Source organism: Tetrao urogallus, assembly GCF_951394365.1.
Source record: "Tetrao urogallus genome assembly, chromosome: 23".
In the NCBI taxonomy this organism is placed as follows: domain Eukaryota; kingdom Metazoa; phylum Chordata; class Aves; order Galliformes; family Phasianidae; genus Tetrao; species Tetrao urogallus.
Genome location: NC_136836.1, coordinates 4,573,049 through 4,598,139, shown reverse-complemented (window position 1 = coordinate 4,598,139; position 25,091 = coordinate 4,573,049). Strand labels below are relative to the sequence as shown.

Here is a 25,091-nt window from a genome sequence, read left to right as displayed (position 1 = left end):
AGCTCGCTCATTTTGTCCTGATTTTGTGCAACTTTCTGAAGGCCCCATGCAGCCCAGCTGGGATTTCACCAATGCATACAGCAAAGCAGCACTCACCGATGGGCGTCTGCTGGTGGGAAAGGCACTGAGCTCCTCCCAGCAACAGCCCCCATGTGCTGCCTCTTAGCTTGGGACTGGGAGGTGCTGCTCCTGATGCTGATGCTGGTGCTGGTGCCAACTGCAGCCACATGTGCACTCAGAGCAGAAGCAGAGTTGTTTCCTAAGCCAACGTTTGCTTCTTTCTACACAGGCTCACAGAATCTGCCATGAAAGCAAAGCAATAAACACAAAGGCAAGTGTCTTTTTAAGACAACACGGAGCATCCTCAGCAGCAAACCTTGCAGCTCAGCTGCTTACAGCAGTGCATCTCCCCTTGTCCCAGCAGTGCAGGTGGCTCCATGTCGTGCTCTGTGCTCATCAGGCACGTTCTGCAGGGCCTGGCTGGGCAGAGCTGAGCCCCAGCACTGCTATTTCCTGATAGATCTGTTCTTACAGAACATCAGACATCACATTTTCAGGAACCTCGTGTTTCTCTGCACAGATTAAAACAGCAGATAAAAGGAACTGTTTGAAAAGTCCTTTCTTCTTTCGTCGTGCTCTCTTCAGTGAGTCAGATTGAGGCATTAGCAGCTGTCAGAGATGTTTTATGGCACGGCCTTCTCCAATAGAAGCAAAGTCCAGACAGAGGCTTTGGCTCTCATGGAAGATCTCTTCCTGAGTCTTGTTTCTGTGCCTGCACACACGTTGCAGAGAGCGGATGATGAGGATGGAGGAAGGAACAGCCATCCCAGTGCTGGGGGCACTATTTCAGCCCCTCGGAGGAAGTTGTGGTTGTTGGCAGTACCTGCAGTAATTTGCTGAACCTGAAAGGTCCTTGCACGGCTGAGGATGGAGCGTGGTGCCCATCTTTGGTGGCTGCTCCATCACAGATGCGTGCAGCTGTTGGGCAAAGCAGGATGAAGGCATTTGGATCTGGTGGGGATCGGGACCCCCAGCCAACACCCCCCAGTGGGAGAGCACAGCCCAAGAGCTGGGTGGAGCAGCAGAGGCCTCCACAGCCAACGCTCCTGGTGCTCTTTGTAACACATGTATTAAAAGGGTGATAATAAGCAAATCCGTCAGTTATGCAAATGAGCGGCAATTGCATCTTGAAGAGCATCCCACAGTTTAATTACATCATAATTGCAATGTAACACTTTAATTACCATATGCATCACGAAATCATGAGCGCTATTTCTCATCTCTTCACTAATATTGCAAATCAAACAGATTGCACGGGGGCTCTGCAAGCAAAGGCACCCAGCACCTCTCCATGCAGCAGTGCTGTGAGGTCCAGGCAGCTTTTCTTCAACCCTTGCACAGGGACTGCTCCAGAAAAGGGCTGGGGACTGAAAAGTGGTCATTCTGGTATCAGGTGTGACCAGCAGGACAGGGGAGGTGATGGTCTTTCTTCTTTTCAATGAACTCAGAAGTGAAAAATTTGTATTCTTGGTTTGCACCTGCAGGATGGGTGATGCTTCTCTGCGCCGTGCCTCCCGGCTGCCTTGAGTTTTGGTGTCTAAACCGTTGAGTTGGTTATATAGCAGGAAATTGGGAATTTGGATCATTTGGGTATCAGTGTTGATATTGGGAAGAATTTCTGTTCTGAAAGAGCAGTGGTGCAGTGACACAGAGAGTGGTGGATCACTGACCCTGGAGGAGTTCAGGACCACAGGGATGTGGCACGTGGGGACGTGGTCAGAGGGTAGGGTGGGATGGGCTGGGGCTGGAGATCTGAGAGGTCTTCTCCAATCTCAGTGGTTCTGTGTTTCTATGAATGCTGCTCCTGACCTTCAGTTCCCCTCCCAGCACAGGAGAAGGAGTTTCACATTGTCCTTCTCACACCCGAGAGGGAAACAATAGCGCCTTCTGGAACACAGCTTTAGCTTAAAACCTGTGAATTTGATTTAAGCCACTTTATTTCACAGATATTCCAAGTTTGCATGCTTTATTTTTCCTCCCATCCAGCTCCTTCCTTTACCCTGGGTGCAGCTAATGAGTGACAAAAGAAATATAACAGATAGGCTCCAACAACAGACTGAAATTCATGAGTGGACGCTCAGGGAGGACTGCCCAGCAGCAAAACCTCATCTCCTTGTTCCACAGAAGCTGTGGTGCAGGTGGGCTCTGGCCTTGGTTGCTCCCACTCTTCCCTCACACCGGAGCTGCTTCCAACCCATTGCATCGCGGCTGCTCGTGCTGCAGACTGCTGGTATGCTTTGCCGTGAGCTGGCAGTGATTTAAAGTCATCTTGTGCTAATCCATATAAATTCTTTTAATCGTGGATTTAATCTGTTAAGCGTGCAGTAATTAAATTACACGGCAGTCAGAGTCACACCAATGTAGTGTGTGAGGTGCACAGCCCCGCGGGCAGCAGGGATTGCTCCGGACAGGGCCCTGTGACTGACGTGGCCACATGCATCCTTCCTGAGGCCTCAAACCATTGCTTCCTTGCTGTTATTTCTCTCTTTCCCTTTCCCAGCCCTCTGAGGTCCTCAGGAGGGTCGGCACATCCCCGCATCCCAGTGCTGCAGCATCGCCCCGGGCAGCATCCTGAGCTCCTGCACAGCGTTGGCACAGCTCTCCCTTCCCACATCCGCAAGTGCTGCAGAAAGAGGGGATGCAGGAGGAGAAAAAGCCTCAACAGGAGCTGGGACGCAGCCTGGAGTACCTGCATGTGCTGGAGGAGACCTGGAGCTCCCACACCATTTGGGTTCTTTGTCCCCTCTGCTCCGCTGCCCTCTTCCCCCCAGCTGGACGGCGCTGTGCGTTCCTGCATGCTGGCATTGATAGAGGAGAACACTGCAGCACGAGGAACACATTAAGAGATTAAACTTCGTGGTGGGAAGGGGGAAGCAAAGATGAACTGCGAGGTGGAGAGATGGCTGGCTTCGGGATTGTGACAATTACTGCACTTAATATTTTTTAATGCTAAGAGCCAAACAGGGGCATATATTTAATTCATTAAAACTGTGTGAAGTAGCTCCCTCCATCCCAATGCAGTTAATCGGTGCTCTATGGATAAGTATCAGGGAATAAGTGTCTCCTAATGAAAGGGTCCCTGTAAGGTCAGCCTGCCGCTTGTTAACTAATCTGAGACTTATTTGTTTTGCAAATTGCTCTCGCGTTTTGAACCGCTGTGCAGTAATTTCCATGGCGGGGAAGCAGGAGGGAGTTCATGGGGATGGTTTTGAAGCTGTCAGTCTGTCACTGGGAGGAGGATAAAAAAATGCCACGGGGAAGGAATGGAACTGGTCCAAACTTGCACTACACAGCTGAGGGCAGTGCTGGCACCGTCCTGCACCTTACTGGGAGCACTGGGAGCACTGGGAGCTGCCCTGGCCATGTTACTCTCTCCAGTGGTTCCTTGCACACACAGCAGCGCAGTGATTGGGTGATAGAAATGACCTTTATTTCCAAATATCATCAGAAAACAGAAAATACATCCTTTGTTTTAATTTCCCCCTGCAGTAATGTAGCGTGGGGAAACCTTTTGATGAGGCAGCTTTTTTTTTTTTTCTTTTTCCCCTCAAATGTCATGGGAATGGAAGCATTCCAACAACTGTGTTTGTGTGCAAAAGAGGTGGAAGGGGGTTAATTCCCTTGATTGCAGGGAGGTGTGAGCCACAGAAAGGGCTGTGCAGCCCCCTGGACGAGTCAGGAATGAACTTTCACTGTGTGTTTCTCTGCAGGAGCCTTTAGGGCTGCTTCTGAGTTCCACCTCTGGGAAGAGCACCTGGATCCTTCAAAAGAATGAGGCTGATTTCTTGCAGCCCTATCGAACCGACACAAAGAATGTGGTAGAAAGGAACCTGGGAATGACAGTGCCCCTTCCATCCATTTAATCACACGCGGCCTCCTGCTCACCTGGCCAATGCCACCGATGTGGGCTGGGCTGTGTGCCCTGCAGGACATCAGCACCTCTGTCCCTAGACATGCAGGTTTGGTTCATTCCAGGGGGAGTTTGTCAGAACTGAAGACAGCCAGGTCCACAAGTGCTCTTCCTGGAGCAGATGGGAGGAGGAGCACCTCCAGGTGAGTTTGCTGTCTCCTTGCTCACTCCTCAAGCTTTCTCAGGCCCCAGTACAGCTCTGTTTATGCAGCTCCAACAGCATGGACAGACCCAGCCATCTTCTTCCCTTGTTGAGCTCACAGTACACTGCCTGCCCTGGACATCAACCTCTCCCAAGGGGCTGAGCAGGACCTTCCCTCCTGGGGACTCCTTTTCTTCTTGCCACCAAGGCAGCCCCACTTTCAGCTCACAAAAGGTGCCAGCACCCATGGATGTGGAGCTGCAGACCCCTGGGGTCAGCATTGTGCACCTCCTTGCAGGACACAAACCTGCAGCCCTGGGGACATCCAGCACTGTAACTCCCGGAGTTTGGGACAAAGATGCCCAACAACAAAACAGCGCCATCCTCTCCTACGAGAACTGGAGGGGATTTTTAAACCCCAGTGACCACAGTTTCCTTCTGGCACAACTCTGGAACAAACAGAGCCGCAGCACAGCCCCAACCAGCTGAGCTCCGGCGCTTCCTACACTGAGCGTGCACCGACGCTGACTTTCCTTTGCAGTGGAGCACCGCGCACTCCGCACGCGCGGCCCCATCTCCATGCAGTGCCCCCAACCCTCAGAGCCGCCGCTGTAGGGTCGTGCCCCGGCACCGCGGTGCCCCACGTGCCCACCTTCAATGGCAGGCGGAGGAATCGCTTCGCCTTGATCAGGAGGGAGAAGAATAACGAGCGGCAGGCGGTGGCCGGTGGGGTGCGGATGAAAGGCGGCCGGCTCAATTCTTCCCACACCCAGGGCGATCTGCCCCCGCTTTCTTCCTGCCATAATTGCCTGCCACGCCGCAGACGACTGTCGCACTCCACCAAAGCCCGGAGCACGGCGAGGCCAGGACTCGGGGCTCTCTGTCAATGAGCGGGGAGGCAGGGAGGATGCTTTGATCCTGCTCTTCTTCCTCTGCCGCGCTCAAGAATTACTACCAGGCTGCCGTTAGCGTTGCTTCGGCTCCAGCTTCCACTCGCTCTGTGCGGGACCAACTGAGGCTCTGCCATTCTGAGAGGGTCTGAGGCAGCGCAGCACCTGGGGCTGGTGATGCACCATTGAATCACGGAACCATGCCACATCCTGAGTTGGATGGGATCTATAAGGATCACTGAGTTCAACTCCTGGCTCCGCACAGAACCACACAAAAATCAGACCATGTGTTTCAGAGCGTTGTCCAGACAGTTCTTGAATTCTGCCGTGACCACTGCCCTGGGGAGCCTGTTCCATGCTGATGCCCTCTGGTGAAGAACCTTTTCTTGACATCCAACCCGATAAGAAAGATGCTCAGTGAGATCCAGGCCAAATGCGGACCAAAACCCAACACCCCAGAGCCTTCAGCAGCACCCAGCATGTTGGTGGCGGCCCTTCAATGGGGGCAATCACCACAAGAGCCATGTTGAGCTACTTCATGCCAGGTGGTAATTGCCTCAGTAATTAGGGATGGCTCAGAACCATAGGCAGTGCTTTTGGTGGTGTGTGTCCTGGATCACTGTGCCATCAGAGCCCCTGGAGGCTTTGTGCTGCCTCAGCACCAGGAGTTCCAAAGCCAGCAGCCACTATGGGGCTCTGACTTCCATGTGGTTTTTCAGGCGCTTCCTCTGGCTTTGACTTCATTGATTTGCCACATGTGCAATTGTAAGGGAGGCTCAAAGCTCCAGCAGTGGAAATCCAATACAGAACCCACCTGGAGAGCATGCGCTGCTGGTCAGCAAATTGTGAAGGAATTCAGTATCCTTCAGAGCAAGAAATTATCCTGGAGTGGAAGTAATGACTCTGGCAGCCTTACAGGTACAAAAAAAAAAAAAAAAAAAAAAAAGCCCAAAATATAAAGGGTGGGTAAGGCTGGAGATTTATCTGGAGCACTAAAAGCCTGCAAGGAGGCAACACCTCCATCTGGATAACTTTAACTGTGGCTTTTCCTTTTACGTGAAGGTGACCTGGTAGCAGCATCCAAAAGAGCTGAAAGGAAAAAAAAAGAAACCCTTTGGCTAGTGATATTCTGGGGGGCTATTTTCACCTAATTTTAGGAAATGCCAATATGAAATGGGAATCTGGAAGATCCAGCAGGCAAAAGGTCAGCTTGAACAAATTTCTCAGCCCAGGCTAAAACAGGAAAGGGGCAAAACAGTTTGCTAGCTGTTTTCCAGACAAACCCACGCCAGCTTCAGATGGTGGCTAATTAAAGTGCTGACATTTTAAGACACGGTGGTGCACAATCTCTTGCTTCGAGCCAAGTCTGGGCCCTTTTCAGACTTCAGTTCATGAATTTTGCTGTCCAGGGGGCTTGGCAAGCCAATTGGGGGTGAAGGGGATTTTGGTCTGGTATTTTCTTTTGAGGGTGAGCAAGCTTTCAGCTTTTGGAAGAATGCTATGACATTGCCCTAACAGCTCTCACCAGGAGCCTGCTTTGAAGCAGCCCCTTTCCAGAAGGCCAGGCGCCTTTGGAGCACCTATGGGAGGGGATCTGAAGGCAGCTGCTGGGCTGTGAGTGGGGCTGAGCCATCTGCCTGCTGCCACTGTGCTGGGGAGATGGGCTGAGAGCACTGGGTCGGCTGGAAGAGAGCGAGCTGCAATCAAGAGGCATATTGTGGCTGTTCGACTTCCTGTGCGATGCATAATTTAGGAGACAAAATGCAAAAGTCAGCTCAGCTCAGCGGGGATTCAGGAGTTGATTTGGGGGAGTGTAGGAGAGGAGACGTTGTCCCTTTGATTGCTCAGTGCGGGAGGAGGCTGACAGGTGATGGGAAGCAGTTGGAAGGGGAAAGAGCCTGACTGCTCCCAGCTGTTGGAAACGGCGATGCTGGCACATAGGGCTCATGCACAGGGCTGTGTGCCTGCTGCCCTTGTCCCACACACAGAGGTTTGTGCAGGCGGTGCCCAGAACCACCCCCAGACCCTGGGATGGAAGCAGGGCTGCAAGCAGACGTGTGGGCATTGAGCCCATGGATGAGGTCTGCAGTGGCCCCTCCAGTGCAGGGGCCGCAGTACACTTGGAGCGGAGAGATCTGGAGTAACATCCCCAATGAAGAGCCTGTGGAAACCAACAGAACCCCCAGACAGCAGGTGGGGGGCAACAACTGTGCAGGGTCTGACCTGCAGCTCCTGGGAGAATAAAGAATGCCAGGAACGGGTGCTGTGTTAGCTCAGCATCAAAGCATGCAGCACAGCTCCCCGGACAGCCGCGCCGTCGCAAGGTTGGTGCAAGGGCTGGAGGTGAGCTGCCATCCCTGCCCAGGCACAGACATTTTCTGCTCCGTCATCCTGAGTTTTCTGCTCTGCTTTGCCAGATTGTTCCAGGGAAGCTGTCGGCACCGCACGGCGCGTTCTTCCAATGCCATCTAGTGTCTGCACAGCCAGTCCCTGCGCTCTGCACCATGGCACCAGCACTGATTTATTGCTGAATGCTCTCTGAGGGCCAGCAGGCTGCTCCGGCTGGTTATTAATGGCAGTACCTGCAGCCTGGGTAACTAACTGGTTGGTGCACAGGTTAGGCTTGATTATTTTTTCTATTACTTCCATTTTGCCATACAAGCCCACCCCGGCAGGATGGATTGTGAGGATACAATGACACGTCCGGGGTGATTAAAATCTTTCCGTTTTCAGCCACTTGTCTGGGAGCCCCAACATCACCTGAGGCTTAATCACTCAGAAAACTGCTGTCATGTCCTATTGTCACTGTATTGGGAGCACGACCTCTTTCCCATTTAGCTGCCATTTCAAAATAATATGACTTGCCAGGGGACAGGCATGACTCAGGAGGCTGGTAATAGGATATAAAGACTTTGATCTGCAGGTCATCCATCCGAACACTGCCAAGGTCAGCAGCAAGGGCAGAGATATTACTGGCATGATGATTATTTTGCCAAAAGACCCAACACAGAAATAATCCAGCCCCTCTGTGGCAAGCAGCAGGGTCTGAAGGCTGGGTTAGATTCATAGAATTATTAAGGTTAGAGAAGATTACTAAGATCATCGTGTCCACCCATCGACCCAACCTCACCATGCCAGCTGCACCATGTTCCTCAGTGCTACGCGTTGCCCCTGTTTGGAGAGCATCCCAGGCCCCTAATTCCTCTCCACTTGGGTTTTGGGATTTGATGGCTGTCCATGGCCCCATTCTTCCTCGCCATCATTGTGCCCTCCTCTGCACTCATCGCTATCAGCTGCTGTGATTCAGGTCCTGTCTTCCATCCTTGGCTACAAGCAACCATGCAGATTTATCTCCACACCATCCCATTCAGTCAGTTTGATTCCATGATTAATTAAGCTCTTGCTAGAAATGAGGTTACTCCCTCCAGCCACGCTTATAAATATTAGCAGATTAATGGGAACTGGCCACGTTGAACGGCCGCTACCAGGCTGTGCCCTGGCATTTACCATTGCAGAAATGGGGCCACAGCACAGCTGCAAAATGCTGCTCATTGAACCCCTGCACCTTCGTGCCTCTGCCCCTCCTCATTAGCACAGTGCCCTCACCCCACTGCTGCTCCAGAAGATGCTTTAATTGCTGTTGGTCTCATTAGCAGTGCCCCCTTCTCACCATCCTTCCTTTAATTGCAGGATTCCTCCTTCCCCAGATCTGAGCAGAACAGAGCCTGTTACATGGGGTGGGAAGCCCAGGTGTCCCTTCCTGCAGAGCTGGGGCTGCCCTGGTGCTTCCCATGCACCAAGAGGGGGGTGAGCATCCCAGCACAGGGCTGGGCACAGGGCACACTGCTGTTTGTGTTACCTGCAACAGCTCTGGATACTCGAGTGACTTTCCCAGGAGTTCAGCCAACACCCAGCCTGCTCGGTTTGTTTGGTTTGCACTAATCTGTTTGGTTTTTTAATTGTCTGCAAACAAAGTGCCTTCTTCTTTGCATAGCAAACATGTTGGGCACAGGCAGCGCTGCTGCATGGAGTCATGCCCGCTCTCTGCTCCCAGGACCTGGGCTTCCAAAGCAGAACACAGCCCTTGTTCCCCACCACTGCTCCCCTCCTGCTGGCTGCTGGAGAGCAGAGAACACGACGAGCCTCAAGCCTGACGCCGTGCACAGCAGCTCCATCACTGCTCCCAGAGCTCCTTTGCTGTATTTATCCAGCATCAATAATGGGATTCTGCCCTACTGAACAGCATCTGCATCAACATCGCTGAAAGCAGGAGTGATTCCTGCTGCGTTAGTGTGTAAAAGCCTTTGCAATCATCTTGTGCTATGGATCTGAAGAAGGGTTTTAAATATAAGGCTCTTTAATGATGAAAATATGATGAATATAATGATGAAAGTAGCCTCTCCTTCTCAGCATTCTGCCACGGTTTGTGCCATAGGAACACTCTGGTCATGTTGGAGATGCTCTTTTGCTGTGGGTTCCCCCGCAGCCCTGATGCAGCAGCCCCTCCTCACCACCCCAGCTTGACTTTACTACATAAAAATAAAAAAAATCAAGCTTTTCAGATGGAAAACCCAGGCAGCAAAGATCGAGGAGCTCTGCAAAGCTGGAGAGCTGCACAGGGCTGGGGAAGAGCCATCCTCAGTGTGTGCAGCAGGGAAACGGGCACAGCCCCATCCAGCCATCTCCCTGCAGAGCTCACTCTGCGGTGTGATTCATGTCAGGAGCTCGGCGAGTGACTCCGAGATGAATGACACTATATAAATGCAAAGCATTATTAATATTTCACGTTGTAGTGAAAGTGCTCTAATGGGGCTTTTTCCTGCAAGACGGAGTGCTGCCATTAACACACCTCTGTGCGCCGACCCGCCTGGGCGAGCTGCTCCCCATGGGCTGGGTGCAGCTTCTGGCACCTCTGTGCCTCTGCAAGTCTGAACTCTTTGGCAAATGGAAGTGGGAGAGGCAGCGGGGAGCGTGCGTCACCCCGATGTACCCCAAAAAGGATGATTTGGGCCCCAAAATGGCAAGCTGTGAGAACCCCTTTGAATTGCCTCCATCACTAAAGGGGAACCTGGAAACCCCCCTCCCGTCACAGCTGTCACTGATGCTTTGAAAAAAAAAAAAGGGCTTGTTTGATTTCAAACTGCAGAACTCTTCCCTGGAGCCATCGGCAAACAGTGGTAATTTACTTTACAGCTGTTTAGATTTGTTTCTCTACTTTTTTTTTTCTTTCTTTCTTTCTTTCTTTTTTTTTTTTTTAACACCCAGCGGAATTGCAAATGAAACATCTATTTGCTCTTCAAATGAGGTCGGCCCTACCTGTGCTCTGGCACTGCATGCAGCACCCAGGCAGCCCCTGCACTGCTGTGGGATCGGGTCCCCATCTGGGGAGGATTTTGGAGCAGCCCCTGGGGGTCCGAGCAAGAGAAGGCAGGGGCAGCAGTAAGGACCACGTGGTGGAACAGCAGCACTGGTTGCACTGGGACACCCCAGTGTCCCCAGGATATCCAGGCGCCCTGAGCACATCCCTGCAGTGTTCCAGCCCTTCCTGCAGTGCAGGCAGAGTGTGACCCAACGCAGCACGCAGGGAGCTGCCTCGAAGCCAACCCCTGCCCCCAGGAATCTCCTCCTCGCTCCCAGGAGCCCCGCGATGACTCACACCCCGCACACCCTGCCATGCGCTCCTGCCCTGCGAGCACCGACCCGGCCTCTGCGGGACGTCCCCAGGTAAGGGGCAGCCCCGGGTGCTGGGGGCTCTGGTGGTGTGGGATGGGGAATGCTCTCAGTGTGGGTGCACGCAGCTGAGCCCCGCACTGCAGTGTGTGACTGTGCACCCTGGGCTGCTGCTGTCAGTTTGCTTGGGAAAGGCAAAAACTGGGTGGTGTTGTGTATCCTCAGTCCTGCATCCGTGCCTTCAGGCGACCCCATGGGGGGATGCAGGGAGCTCTGGCTCCTATGGAACGTATGGGCATGGGGAGCACTGGTAGGGCAGCATAGACCGCACAGAGCAGTGGAGCCTGTGTTGCCTTGCCAGCAAAGGGAAATGTTCTTATTCTGTTGATAAATGAAGTGTTTAAGGAGAGTCGGTCCCAAAAGCAGCACTGGGAATTGTGCCCTTCCATGTGGGATGTGCGCATTGGGCTCGATGCAAGCCAGGGTCAAACAGAACTGCTCTAGGTCCTGGGGATGGAATGGGCTGAGTTGATGCCAACTGGTGATGATGGGCACCCAGACCACCAGAGCAGTGACTCTGCATTGCCAGGGGCTGAGCAGCCCCTCCAAGCCCACTGCATGGTGTCCACTCGCCATGGCAGAATGTGCCATACCACGTCGTGCCATAAGGCACTGTCCCATGCCGTGCCATCCCATGGCATGCCGTGCCACACCAGCTCACAGGAGCTGCCTGCCCTGGTGCGTGGGCAGCACTGCTGAGTTGATGTCAGGCTCCTCCTGTGCTTTGGGGTGGGGGGAGTGGAGGAGACGTCGGATTCCAGCGGTGGGAGAGGACACAGCGGTGGAGCCGCGGATGAGTCACACCCCAACCTGCTCCTATTTGTCGTGCCAAGCCTGGTAGCGTAAGAAAAAAATAATAACAAATACCTGGGTGATGAGGTGAGAAATGGGGAGGGCAGAGTGGGATGGGGACAGGCTGAACCGGGCACAGATCGCGGTGAGCAGTGGCTGGAGGATGCTGCTCCTGAGGCTTTGCTGGGTCCTCAGACCCCACAGGTGGGGACGGTGTTTGGCAGAGGATACTTCAGAGCGAGCGAAGGGCAGTGGCTGTCCCTGAGGGCACCCAGGTGGGAGCACGGCTCAGTGCCACGGGGCACACGGTGGGGAGCTCCCGGTGCTGCAGAGACGGCCCCTCACTGTGTCTCCTCTCTCTTCCCAGAGCAGCTAACAGGACCGGGAGACCATGAACTGGTCGGTGTTCGAGGGGCTGCTCAGCGGGGTCAACAAGTACTCCACGGCCTTCGGCCGCATTTGGCTCTCCCTCGTCTTCATCTTCCGCCTTCTGGTCTACGTGGTGGCAGCCGAGCGCGTCTGGAGCGACGACCACAAAGACTTTGACTGCAACACGCGGCAGCCGGGCTGCACCAACGTCTGCTACGACCACTTCTTCCCCGTCTCCCACATCCGCCTGTGGGCCCTGCAGCTCATCCTGGTCACCTGTCCCTCGCTGCTGGTCATCATGCACGTGGCTTACCGTGAGGCCAAGGCTCAGCAGCACCGCGCCGAGCGGGGGGACGGATACCGCTCCCGCTTCCCCAACCCCGGCAAGAAGCGAGGCGGGCTGTGGTGGACGTACCTGTTCAGCCTCATCATCAAGGCTGGCGTGGACCTGGTTTTCCTCTACATCTTCTACCGCTTCTATAGGAACTACACCCTGCCCCGCTTGGTGAAGTGCCAGCTGCCCCCCTGCCCCAACGTCGTGGACTGCTTCATCTCCCGGCCCACTGAGAAGACTATATTCACCCTCTTCATGGTGGTCACCACCTGCATCTGCATCGTGCTCAGCCTGGTGGAGGCTGCCTACCTGATTGGGAAGCGGTGTCGGGAGCGCCTGCAGGCTGGCACCAGGGAGAGCCACCGGAACAGCCATGACTGTGCTGAGCCTGCAAGCACAGAGGGACAGGTGTTCCATGGGGTGGGATACAAAGCCCCCAGTGCCTCCATCCCTACCACCTCCATCCCTACAACCTCCATCCCCACAGCCTCCATCCCTACAACCTCCAACCCCACCACACTGCCCGAGCAGGAGAAGAGTCCTTCCTAGGGCTTCTGGAGCACTGTCTGCCCAAGATCCTGCTCCAGATGGGACCATCTCAAGTCCCCATCATGGGAGCACTGGGATGGCTCAACCATGGAGCCTCTCCCCTCCTCAAGGCAAGGCAGTTCGCATCGTTCTGGTGGATTTAGGGTAAGAGCAGGTGCTGCAAGATGAACCAGCGGGTACTGCAAGTTGAGGGGCAAGCAGCTCTGTGCCATGCACTGAGCCTGTCTCAGCTCAGTGCCTCATTGGGTCCTGAGTGTATCTTTGCAGCAAATAAATATTTCTGTCTCTAAGTGATGTTCTCCTGCTTTTTGGGCGCAAAACTGCAGGGGAGATCTCATGCCAAGGAAGGGCACGAAGGCTGTGCTGCCCCTGGAAAGGCACCGAGCAGCTCTGGAGCCGGTTGTGAGCAATGCTGCTCTTGGTACAGCAGCCACAGCCACGAAGCACAAGGGCGAGGAGCCTGCTGTGGGCTGGAGAAAAACACCCGAGCAAAGCAGCCAAATAAAGGAGAGGAAAAACACCCCAGCCATTGATTAAACAATAACATTAAATGGCAGAGTATGATCTCGTTTATTGCTGTAATATGTCGCGTTCTGCCGTGACTCAGGCTGCTCTGCAATTTCTAAGGCCATCAACAGTAACTGAACATTAGCTGGAATGAATAATTAACAATAATTTCATGGCGAATGCACTCATAAGTAACATTAACATTGAACAAGCAGCTCGATCTGTTACTGGTTTCGCTGTATTTAGAGGGTGCAATTATTATTTTTTCCGTGTGCACAGAAAGCCCCAGTGCTTGCTGTGTTTGCTGCAGAGAAAAGGCACACAGGGGGCTCTCCTGCCCAGCCCTGCACTGCAGGGCTCTGCTCGGCCACCTCTCTGTGCAGCTGCTTCCACTTTGCAGCAGGTCTGAGCTCATTAACCCTGAGCCCACAGCTCTGCAGAGCTGAGCTGCGATGTGCAGGGGGCAGGAGATGCTGTGTTCCCCCGTGGGGATGATGTGTGGGTTTGCTCTGTGAGGATGGGGGTGATGGAGGAGCACAGGGGGGTCTCTGCCTCCTGGGTCCCTGCTGGCACGTGGCACAAACAGTTTGGACACCCTTGGGGTGATGGTGGCAGATGGTGTGTACGAGTGGATTCCTTCCATCTCTTTTAAGTGAAGCTGGTTTGATCTCTGTCTTCTCTTTGCTGTGGATAATGTTCCTTGCTGAGATCTTTATGCCAGAGGATTCAAGCTGCTCCTTGTGCTAAGACCTCACCTCTCCTTTGGAGCACAGGGCTGGGCTGTTCGATTTGCAGCACGGTTGGCTGCTGTTGATCAAGGCTGTCCTCTCAGAGCAAAAGCCAGAGGTGTTTCCCAGCTGAAAGCCATAATCCCTGCTGGGATGGGACACATCCAGCTCAACCCAGCCCGCATCCAAACATCCTTGCCCCACTTCCATGCATCAAAGCAGCAGTCACCTAGTGCAGGACCTGACTGTCCAGGTGCTGCTGTTGTTGTGCTGCGTTATCTTGCCTAGAGCAAGCATTGCAGCAGCTCTGCAAAACCTTGCACCATCCAGGCTGGGGTTTGGTGGTGGCTGGAAGGACATTGGTGTGATTATCTTGTTCCTTCAGCTGTGTGTCTGTGCTCTGCACCAAAGGGAGCTGAGATTGCCCCAAATGGCGCTGCAGGAATTGGGAATGAGGGACAGTGGTGCTCCCATGGGGCACAGAGCACTTGGTGTCAGGGGATGTTATCATAAAGGCTATTTTCTAGACTTTGCATCATCATCATCCAGGGATTCTATTGCGAAGGATGCCCAGAAGCCTCCTGAATTTTTGGAAGGCAGCATTTAAAACTAAAGCATTGCCAATGCCAGCCCAGCTGGGGATGCAGTGGGACTTAGGTGCCACTTGGGGCAGCCCATCCTTCCCAGCAGGGTCACTGTCAGAAACCCGCCTGATTGCTGGGAACTGAGGACAAAACCTCTGATTTGTGGCCAATTCCCCGCTCCCACGCCCCTGGTGACTCCCACACTGCAGTGAGGTCGGGGCTGGGTTGGATCAAAGGCAGCGCCAGGACCTGGCCCCACTGCGTGACCCGGCACCTCCGCCTTGCAAACCCCATTGAAAACCCTTTTAAGGAGACTTTGAGATCTGTTTTTTTCCGGTGGTGTTTGAAGGCTGCGTGCTCCACAGCTCGATTGCTTCCTTATGGAGGCCCCGGGGTCAGCGCACTGGAAGTCACTGAGTGCTTTTTGCATTCATGTTGTACTGATTGTAAGGATGGGGCATTCCCAGGGATGCCAATGGATTTGGGGGGGGGACTCCAAGCATTCCACTCCCACGTGGGCACGAATTCACAACACAGGGCTGCTTCCTGCTAAGGAGTAAGAGCAATCCGAAGGCCAAGCACAGCCGCAGATGGGAGCTATGCTTTTGGCGTGGCTGCCCAAATACCCAGCGGAGCGCAGCACAACACAGGGCTGTGCTCCTTCCCCACCCAACCGCCGTGGGCAAAAACTTCTGCCCATGTCAAAAGGCACTGAACTTTCTCCCCATGTGTCAGAGCCGTGGGGCACGCGGCCCCTGCTCAAGTGCCCCAATTGCAGCAGAGGGGCTGCTGGGACCACAGGTTTTGTTGCTGCCTGGGGAGCAAACCAGACCAGCTGGGCGGCTTTCGGCGTCTCCTCCCTTTGCTTTTTCTATCTCTTAGGCCACAGCCCCCAGATTCCTGCCGCCGCTCATGGCTTGCTACAAAATAGCTCAAATTCCTGATCCTGCTGATAGGTGCCCAGGGCCAGGGAAGGGCTCCAGGGGCCCTGGCTTTGCTTGCAGCGGGGAGGTGGGTGCCTGGCATAGCATCACCCTGGCTCGCACTCCTGTTAAGGGGGGAAAGAAATAGGAAGGGCCCAGATTTAGCACTGGGAACTGCTGTGTTTCCTCTGAGCAGAACAGGAGAGATGCCTGGGAACTACTCAAGGTTTCGCTTGGGCTCTCCCGCTCCCTACCGTGCCCCCAGTCTGGCACAGCACCAAATCTTCTTGACCCGGAGTGAAAAAATGCAGCAAGGCTCCATCACCTCAGGGAGCGGCTCCTTGTGTGCCTCGAGTGCCCTGAGCACAGCATGCACGGTGAGCATCCGCCATGCCCTGCACTGGGAGGGGTCCCAGCACCGTGCCCTGGGGGCCCCAAAGCCACGCTGTGCTGGAGTGGTGCCATCAGGAATCACGGGGCCGATAAACCACAGGCAAGAGGAAATGCAATCCTGCCCAGGCCATGTTGGCAGAGGCGTGAAATGGGGCTGAGGTGGAGCAGGGACGCTCGGTGACACTTGGCTGCCCACACAGGGAGAGTCTGACCCAGCATCCCATAGGACAGGGGTGTTGCCCACTTAGGGATGCGTTCTGGGTCCCACGAGGATGGGGCAGGACGCGGTCAGCGGGGCACGGTCGTGTTGCTGGGTTGGTGCTGTGTGCTGGGAAAGGTCTCACCCAGCAGCACCCAGAGCAGGGTGGTGTCTGTGGGGTGCTGTAGGTTGGAGACATTTATGTTCTGTTGCCAAAGCATTAGTAAGGCAAACTGTATTAGAAATGGGTCATAATTGTATAACCTGTGACTCTTAACTGTTGCTGTTGCCTGGCTCACTCCCGGTGTGGATGGGGCTGATGGTGAGAGCCCCATCAGCACTGGGCTGGGTTTGCTGCTGGGTTCGGTGCTCAGAGGCCCCGGGGCACAGAGCATCACCTGGAGGAGCTGCTGTTTCTGGTGGAGGAATCTGGATCTATTGCTCTGGCTGCAGGATTTGACCTGCCTTTGTTGTTCAACCCAAGCATGTATGTGCATGTGCACAGACAATAACCACACGGATCTGTTTGCTAGACTCACCCAGTTACTCGGAACAGAACAAACCTTCCCTTCATGACACATTGCAGCTGGGACCCAAGCATACAGGAGTGCTGCAGCCAGGAATGGGTTTCCCCGCTCCCAGAGCTACTCAGACCCACCCTGCTTCCCTCAGTGCAGGGCAGGTACTTTGCTGGGGCTGGGGTGGGAGTTTACAGCTGTGGGCTGAGCTGGATGAGGTGGGATGGATCCTGCAGTGTTAAGGGGGTGTGGGTGTCACAGCTCTGGCTGCCGTGCTATGCTGCAGTGGCTGAAGTTGGGAACTCTGATGCCATGCCAGGACCCCACGGACTTGATCCACAGGGCTGTGCATGGCACATGCCCCCACAGCATGGGGCAATGCAGGGGGCACGACCACCCCATCCCTGCTCCTAGCTCTGTTACATTTGCACCCCAGGTGGGAGCCGGGTGCTTTCAGTCCCACCGCCCTGCACCTACGCAGGGCAGGACCTGGGGCTGACGCAGCAGGTTGGCACGCAGCGGTGCCGGGTGCTTTGCAGGAGGCAGAGCCCAGCGCACCTGGAGCTGCCCCTGGCCAACAGCCAGCATCACCCAGCCGCGGGGCTTGCACAACGCGGGGCGTGGTGCTCGGCTCCCAGCTCAGCTCCCTTCCTGCCCCACTGCAGACACATGGACAGGAGCTGCAACAGGCTGAGGTGAGCGCTGGGTGCAGGGCGGGGAGGGGAGAGGGCTGTGCAGCATCACCCATGGAGCCCTCAGGGATGGGGACGTGGGGGATTTACAGGTGGCTGTCGGGGGGATGGTGAAAAGCCAGTGGTCCTCATGGGATACGCAACAGTTACGGGCTCCAGGTTTCGCTCACCAGCTTTTGGTTGAGGATGGGTACGTGGCAGCTCCCTGCTCCTGATCTCACAGCAGATGTGTAGGAAGTGCTGGGCTTGCTCACACTCCAGCAGGGCTGAGCTCTCCAGCTCTGTGGGCTCCGGGCAGCACTTGAGGATCTGTTCCTTCCGCACAGCCACAGGACACGTAGAACCAAGGTGCCACGCCACGTAGAACCAAGCAGTGAGGGGATCCCGAGCACTGCGCTGTGATTGTGCTGCCAGCCATGCCCCAAACTGGGATCTTCCCACCCCGCAGCCCTCGGTGAGCAGGGACGGAACCGGAGCCTCTTGCAGGTACGTCTCAGAGGTGCTGGGTTGGTACAGGCAGAGCTTGTTCAGCATGGGAATGTGGGGTGTGGGAATGGTGAGGATGGTGATACTGAGAAGTGTCTGCACTGGAACCTGGGAGAGGAGTGACAGCCAGGGTAACATACATGGGTGATTCTGCCCCTACCTGGGCCCAGGATCCCTTGTGTCACCTACAAGGGAGAAAACTTGTTTCCTGCAAACCCCTTTGGGCTCTCAGTGAGCAGGAGCCATTCAGCCCAATTTACCCATGTGGAAACTGAGGCCTGAGTGGGGCTGGGATGGGCAGAGTCAGAGCCTGACATCCCCTAATGATAAGGATCATATCAGTCACCAAAACTGATGGATGCGCACAGGGGCTGCTCAGCACTCCCAGAGCCCCAGGGCTGTGCAGAGCGTGCAGGGGAGTGCAGCTGATGGATATGAATTCCTAGAGAGGTGAGCCTGGAGGAGTGGAGACCATGCACACCTGGTGCTGTGCCCCATGGGGAGCCCTGCCAGCCTGGTCCTGCTGGGGAGCTTCACCCGCTAGGTGATTAACGGCAGCCACAGGCTCCCCAAAGCCTCCCTTCCATCATACCACAGCTCTGATGTGTCTCAGCACATGAAGTGACATGCCCTGAGTAGTCACACAGTGGGTTGATGTGTGAGTACCCAGCAGACCAAACAGGGCCTGGCAATGCACTGCGGTGGCCAGCAGCACACGTGCTGGAACTTTGGGGAGTGAAGGGGGGATGGAAATGTGCAGCAGGGTCCCCTCTTACCCCCATCCCAGGGGTGCTGCCAGGTCACGAGGCTGCTTTTCACTGAAGGGTTTGCTTTGCTGCAATACCCAGCACGTCATGCAGCCCTGACATCCTCCCAGGGCACGGCCTCTCTGTTTATCCAGGGGATTTTGTTGCCAGTTTATACCGATGCATGCAGTCAGGGACTGTGGTTGGCAGGAGTGCTCCAGGCAGCTCTTCCCTTATGGCAAAGGCTCTGATAGAGGGAAGCCTGGAAGGGCTGAATCACCTCTGAACGTCGCTGTAAGAACCCAGGGTCAGCCGTGTCTCCATCAGCCCAGGCTCTGCTCTATGTTGTCATGCCGTGTCCCCAGCTGAGTGTGATGGACAGGAGGAGTTCAGCTGGGTTAGGAGGGTCCATACAGCGCTGCAGTGCTGCAGGAGATGAGCTGCCCTGCTGTTGTGTCCTGTTGAATCTCCCCACCCATCGATGTTTCTCTAGGTGCCTGATTCGGACTGCAGCTATCACCACTCATCATGGATTGGAAGACACTGCAGGGGCTGCTCAGTGGGGTCAACAAATACTCCACAGCCTTCGGTCGGATCTGGCTCTCCGTGGTCTTCGTCTTCCGTGTCCTGGTCTACGTGGTGGCAGCCGAGCGCGTCTGGGGGGATGAGCAGAAGGACTTTGACTGCAATACACGCCAGCCAGGCTGCACCAACGTCTGCTACGACCACTTCTTCCCCATCTCCCACATCCGCCTCTGGGCTCTGCAGCTCATCTTTGTCACTTGTCCCTCCCTGCTGGTCATCATGCACGTGGCCTACCGGGAGGACCGCGAGAAAAAGAACAGGGAGAAGAATGGGGAGAATTGCCCCAAGCTGTACAGCAACACAGGCAAGAAGCATGGTGGGCTGTGGTGGACTTACCTGCTCAGCCTCTTCTTCAAGCTCATCATAGAGATCCTGTTCCTCTACCTCCTCCACAAGATGTGGGACAGCTTCGACTTGCCACGGCTGGTCCAGTGCACCAACGTGGAGCCCTGTCCCAACACTGTGGACTGCTACATCGCTCGGCCAACCGAGAAGAGAGTCTTCACTTATTTCATGGTCGGGGCTTCTTCCATCTGCATCGTCCTCACTGTCTGTGAGATCTTCTACCTCATCTTCAAACGCGTTGTCCGGAGCACACGCAAGTGGAAGAAGTCCATCAAGCGCTCTATGAGCTACAGCAAAGCCTCCACCTGCCAGTGCCACCTCAAGGCGGAGGAGAGGGAGAACAAGGCCCTGAATAGGTGTGTGGCAGCCTAAAGGCCATGGCTCCCATCCTGACCTCCATCGGATGGGGTCATGGAAGGGGAAGAGGGAAGGATAAGGGTCCTGGCACGTGCTGGGGACGGCTGCCCTGGAGGTGACCACCAGCAATGCCACCACCAGAGCCTTCAGCTGGGACTTCACTGGCTCTGTAGGGGAGGGAAAAACATCCAGGGGAAATCTTCTTGGTGCCTCTAAGGGCAATTGTATGTCATGGGAACATGAGTGACGTGATGATGATGGGCTGGGGTGGTTGTAACCTCTGCAGCTTGTGACGGGCAGGACAGGGCAGGTACAGAGTGGGCACAGATCAAGCTGAGACACAGAGGAATCCCATCCCACCACCAGACAAGACCTTTTTAGGGACCCACAGCATGAGACGTGGGGACTCTGAGGACTAACAGTGCCAGGACTGACGACCACATGCATATCCCCAGGGTGTCCCAGCAGTGAGGGCATGCCTGGCAGTGGCCCAGTGGAGCTGCCCACAGGCATGCTGTAACTATGAGTGTCTGTTCTTTCCACAGAGGAGAGGAGCTGTAACCTCCCCTGTTCCAGCCAGCTTGCCTTCCCCTCGGACCATGAGCTTTTCAAGCCTACGAAGTTCCCAAACTCTGGATATTTGACCTCTGTGAAAAATTATTACACCCAACAAAGTCCCCTGAGAGAAGATTATGGGGTGACTGAGAAGACACAGGTAAGGGAAGGGCAGCCCCTGAGCTCTGCTGGCTGCACCCAGTGGTGCTTGGACATCATGCTGACATGTGGACACCAATCACAAGCTCTGCTAAGCAGCCACCACGCTGCCTCCAGTGGGGACAAAGCCATTGTGCTGGGAGGGCACACAGGACTGGGACCAGCAGGAGGGAGCAGCCAAAGGCTCCAACAGCTCCTCTTGAGTTTCCTGTGCTGCTGCTCCTATGCTGGGTACAAATGCACTGAGTAGTGCCCAGCCCAGGCTGCTGGTGCCCATCATATGGTGCTGCTGCCTTGGCCCAGGACAGGCAGGAACAGTTTCTCTCTCTCTGCTCATGCAAGCACCTGGCTGACGTCCTGCCCAAGTGGCTTTTCTGGCTCTGCTGCTTCCCTCTGCACCCACCCCTTGCCTCAGACGGATGTGTCATTCACATTAGCAATGAATCCAAGGGGTCAATAAACGTTTCATTGTAGACATTGGGATCTGCTCTGCTTGCTGGAAATTGCAGGGGGGAGGTGAGGGCTGAAGAAACGGATTTGTGTTGCTTCCTCAGGTGCCCCTGGTGGGTTCAGCCCCCTGGCCTCGTGCCTGGTATCCACCTGCCCCCTCCCCTCCCACTTGTCACACGTCGTTAAACTTTAATTCACCAGAACTGCACGCTGTGGCCCCCAAGGAAATCAAGGCGAGATCAGCATCAATCATTTACTAAACCTTGATAAATATTACAATAAATAGAAATGATTTCCACTTAATCTCTCCGTAAGCAGCTGTGTGCGGAGGGTCTGCACAACCCATGCTTTTTCAAATCCACACACGTCGTGCAGCAGGTGCTGCCACGGCTGGGGCTCATGCTGCACTGAAAGGCAGTGACACGGTGGCACAGTGACGCATCTCTGCTGCTCAGCACCTTGTCACTTATGCCATCTGTGGTGCCAGACTTGGGCACCCGACACCAGAGGAGAGAGATCATGGGTTTCTGATCAGGATGCGCCTCTGCAACCAGTTTGGAGTCTGTATTGAGGCGCCCTTGTGGCTTACTGGAGACCTGTGGCCGGTGTGAGTGAAGCAATGTGGGAGCTGGTCCATCCACAAGTGGGGACAGCTCCATTTCCTTCGTGGTTTTGGGGCTGCTGCCCAGAGGTGATCATTTCCGCCCATCAGGGACTGGCTGCAGAGCATCACTGGGGACAGATGCAATGAGGGGACACGTCACAGCAGCAGCCACAACTTTGGGCTGGTGGGAAGGGGGAAGCGGTGACCCTGCTGAGCTGGCTGGGAGATGGGTGATGGACACCTGGTGCCACAGCACGTGGATGTTACCCAATGCAATTAATTTATCTGAAACGTAACGAGGCTGTTCTGGCTCCACCTCTGCTCAGACCTGTCTGTGAGGAGGAAATGCCACGTCCTGGTGTGGAGACGCAGCAGTTTCCTGGCCCAGTTTCTGCTTGGATTGCCCAAGATCTGCCACTCTCATGCAGCCTGTGCTGTGTGCCGTCCCACTGCAGCTGGGAGGACACAAATGGGGGTTTTTGTCCTCCAGAGTATCTGCACTTAACCCTGGGCATAAAATATCAGCATCCGCTTACACTGCTTTCCTGTATCAGTTCCCTTAGTGAGGGGAGTACACTAAGAGCAAAACTACCCAGGGCATCCGCACCGCGGCCTCTCAGTGCCGCCCCACAGCCTCCCGCTATCCCAAACCCTCCCTTATCTCAGCCGGGCTCTGTTCAGACCCATCGGCGGCCGCGACCCCGTGCCATCGCTAGCGCTCAGCCTGCGATGTGGCTCCAGCACCACCCAGCGCCCACGCCGCGCACGGCCCCGCTCCACAAGCGCCTGGAGGAGCGAAAGATCCCAAAATATATCCGGAACGGACCGGCCCCGAGGGCAGCATCCTCCGGGTACGGGCCGGAGCATCTCCCATCGGGTGTCCCCGCGGCCGTCCCCGTCGCCTCGCGATGCTCGCGGTGCCCCCGGCCGCAGAGGAGCTTTGAACGGGTGCGGGACGCTCAGCCGCCGGGCTCTCCCCGCAGGACTGCGGGGGAAAACGGGGCACGGCCATTCCCATCGCTTTCTGTCCCGGTCTCCCCCCCTGGAGCTGCCGGACCCCCCCGGCTCCTCTCCCCCAGCGCGTCCCGTACTGCTTCGACTCCGACGGACGGCCCCGGAGCAACGATTCGCGTTTGGGTCGCGCACAACTTTTCTCTCCCCGCCTCCCGCCGTCACCGGGAGCCTCCCGGGCGGTGCTGGCGGCCCCACCGCCCCCGGCCCGCCCCGACGGGGTGGGAGCGGGCGGCCCCGGCCCGGCTCCCCGCACCTGCGGCGTTTCGCTAAGCCCCGGCCCCGGCTTCCTGTCCGCGCTCCTCCTCCGAGTCCCCCGGGCCCCGCACGGCCCCCGCAGCCCGACCCGGCCCGGCCGCTCACACCCTGCACGGCCCGAGGCAGAAGGGACGTGCCCGGCGCTGCCAGGCGGGCGGTGAGTGAGTGAACGGGACCCCCGGGACCCCCGGCACCGCATCATTTTCTGCTTTGTGATGGGATCGCTGCTCTCTGCATGCACCCGCTTTTCTGCTTCGGGGCACTTCTCCATCCCATTGGGAGACGTGTCCCTTAAATGGTCCAGCTGCGCTTAATTAGCAAACGTTAATTAGGAGTCAGGGCTGTGGCTGCTTCCTCTTTCCCAGCTGGGCTGCAGGGCTGTGCTATGAGGGGGGATGCAGGCAGGCTGCCTGGCTGGCTGGGGTGACAGTGGGACAGCCGGGGTCCCACGAGCAGTGCCAGGTCTGTGTGCAGTAAGTGGCTTTGGGGTCCCTAAGCTGGGGGTTACAAGGGCATGGGGGGAACAATTTGGGGCTGGGGTGGTATTGACCCACAGCAAGGGAGCTGGCTGTGGTTTGCAGGTTGGGCTAGCTGAGCTCAGTGGCCTTTTCCAACTTTAATGATTCTCTGATTTTGCACTCAGTTTGGGGACAGCACTGCCAGGGTGACAGCTGTGCTCAGGGCTTTGTGCCACTGTCACATTGCTTGCTGCCCTTTAGTGGGGCTGGGCTGTAGGAGGGGTGAGTTTAGGCTGCCCCTGCGAGCTGCCAGCCATGCCCTCACAGTGGGTTTGCTGGGACCTTCTAAAGAGGGGTTGTGTCCTGAGAAAGCTTGGGGACAGACACAGTGTGCGAATGGGGGATTGACTCGATCCCCCTCTTCTCCCTCTGCTGCCAGAGGCACGAGGCTCCTAGAAGATGGGCGACTGGGGATTCCTGGAAAAACTGCTGGACCAAGTCCAGGAACACTCGACTGTGATCGGGAAGATCTGGCTCACCGTCCTCTTCATCTTCCGTATCCTCATCCTGGGCTTGGCTGGTGAGTCCGTGTGGGGGGACGAGCAGTCAGACTTCGTGTGCAACACCAAGCAGCCGGGCTGCACCAACGTCTGCTACGACAAAGCCTTTCCCATCTCCCACATCCGCTACTGGGTGCTGCAGTTCCTCTTCGTAAGCACCCCGACCCTCATTTACCTGGGCCACGTTGTCTATCTCTCGCGGAAGGAGGAGAAACTGAAACAGCAGGAGAATGAGCTCCGGGCTATCCACAGCAAGGACCCGAAGATTGAGCAAGCATTGGCAGCTGTAGAGAAGAAGATGTCCAAGATCTACATGACGGAGGATGGGCGGCTCAAGATCCGAGGGGCGCTGATGTGGACGTACATCGTCAGCGTGATCTGCAAGAGCATCTTTGAGGCAGGGTTCCTCGTTGGCCAGTGGTACCTGTATGGCTTCTCCATGGTGCCCCGCTACGTGTGCAGGAGGGACCCCTGCCCACACCAGGTGGACTGCTTCATCTCCCGCCCCACCGAGAAGACCATCTTCATCATCTTCATGCTGGTGATGGGCCTCGTCTCCTTAATCCTCAACCTCTTGGAGCTCTTCCACCTCTGCTGCAAGAGCCTGCTCAGCAACATCAAGAAGGTGCCGGTGCCGGCTGGCCCGAGCCAGGGTGCCTTTGCTGATGACATGGGCTCGGGTCCTTACCCGGCCAAGCATTACCCCTTCCTGCCCATGGCCGAGAGCCACACGCCGCCCTACCAGGCCTACAACAAGCTCTCCAGTGAGCAGAACTGGGCCAACTTCCGCAACGAGGAGAACCTGGCATTGGGCAGCAGCACCAGGCCCCTATCAGACCCCTACGCCCCCAGGGTTCCAGATGCCCCAGTCCCTGAGGAGAAGCTGTGCAGCCGGCCCAGCAGCTCTGCATCCAAGAAACAATACGTCTAGGGCCAGGGTGGGGCCATCCCCACTCCCTTTGTGTCCAGACTGTCCCTTGTGCCCGCTCCGAAGATGTGGTGCCTGCTATTGGGAGCTGATGCTCACAAACTCACCGGCTCCTGAGCACAGCCTCTGTTCTCTGCTGTTTTCCCCATGGGCCTTGCAAGGAAGGAAACTACATGGAAACTACATGGGATGGTGTGTGCAAGGCAGAGGGACTTGGCATCACTGTGGGAAAGGGAGCAAATCCCCAGGGCTGGGAACGGGCTGTCCCA

The 25,091-nt window shown here is 55.8% G+C and overlaps 3 protein-coding genes across 3 annotated transcripts; all 3 read left to right on the top strand.

Moving 5' to 3' along the window:
* Positions 1–11,915: 11,915 nt before the first annotated feature.
* LOC306954885 (gap junction beta-5 protein-like) lies at positions 11,916–12,776 on the top strand (the record flags this gene model as incomplete). The annotated part of the gene is made up of 1 exon (XM_079546085.1): positions 11,916–12,776. One exon carries the CDS (start codon positions 11,916–11,918, stop codon positions 12,774–12,776), a length of 861 nt encoding a protein of 286 aa, XP_079402211.1.
* A 6,304-nt stretch (positions 12,777–19,080) lies between these two features.
* On the top strand, positions 19,081–19,854 carry LOC306954824 (gap junction beta-3 protein-like; the record flags this gene model as incomplete). The annotated part of the gene is made up of 1 exon (XM_079546004.1): positions 19,081–19,854. The coding sequence occupies one exon, from the start codon at positions 19,081–19,083 to the stop codon at positions 19,852–19,854; it is 774 nt and encodes a 257-aa protein (XP_079402130.1).
* A 3,939-nt stretch (positions 19,855–23,793) lies between these two features.
* On the top strand, positions 23,794–24,825 carry GJA4 (gap junction protein alpha 4; the record flags this gene model as incomplete). Its single annotated transcript, XM_079546011.1, has 1 exon — positions 23,794–24,825. One exon carries the CDS (start codon positions 23,794–23,796, stop codon positions 24,823–24,825), a length of 1,032 nt encoding a protein of 343 aa, XP_079402137.1.
* Positions 24,826–25,091: the final 266 nt, after the last annotated feature.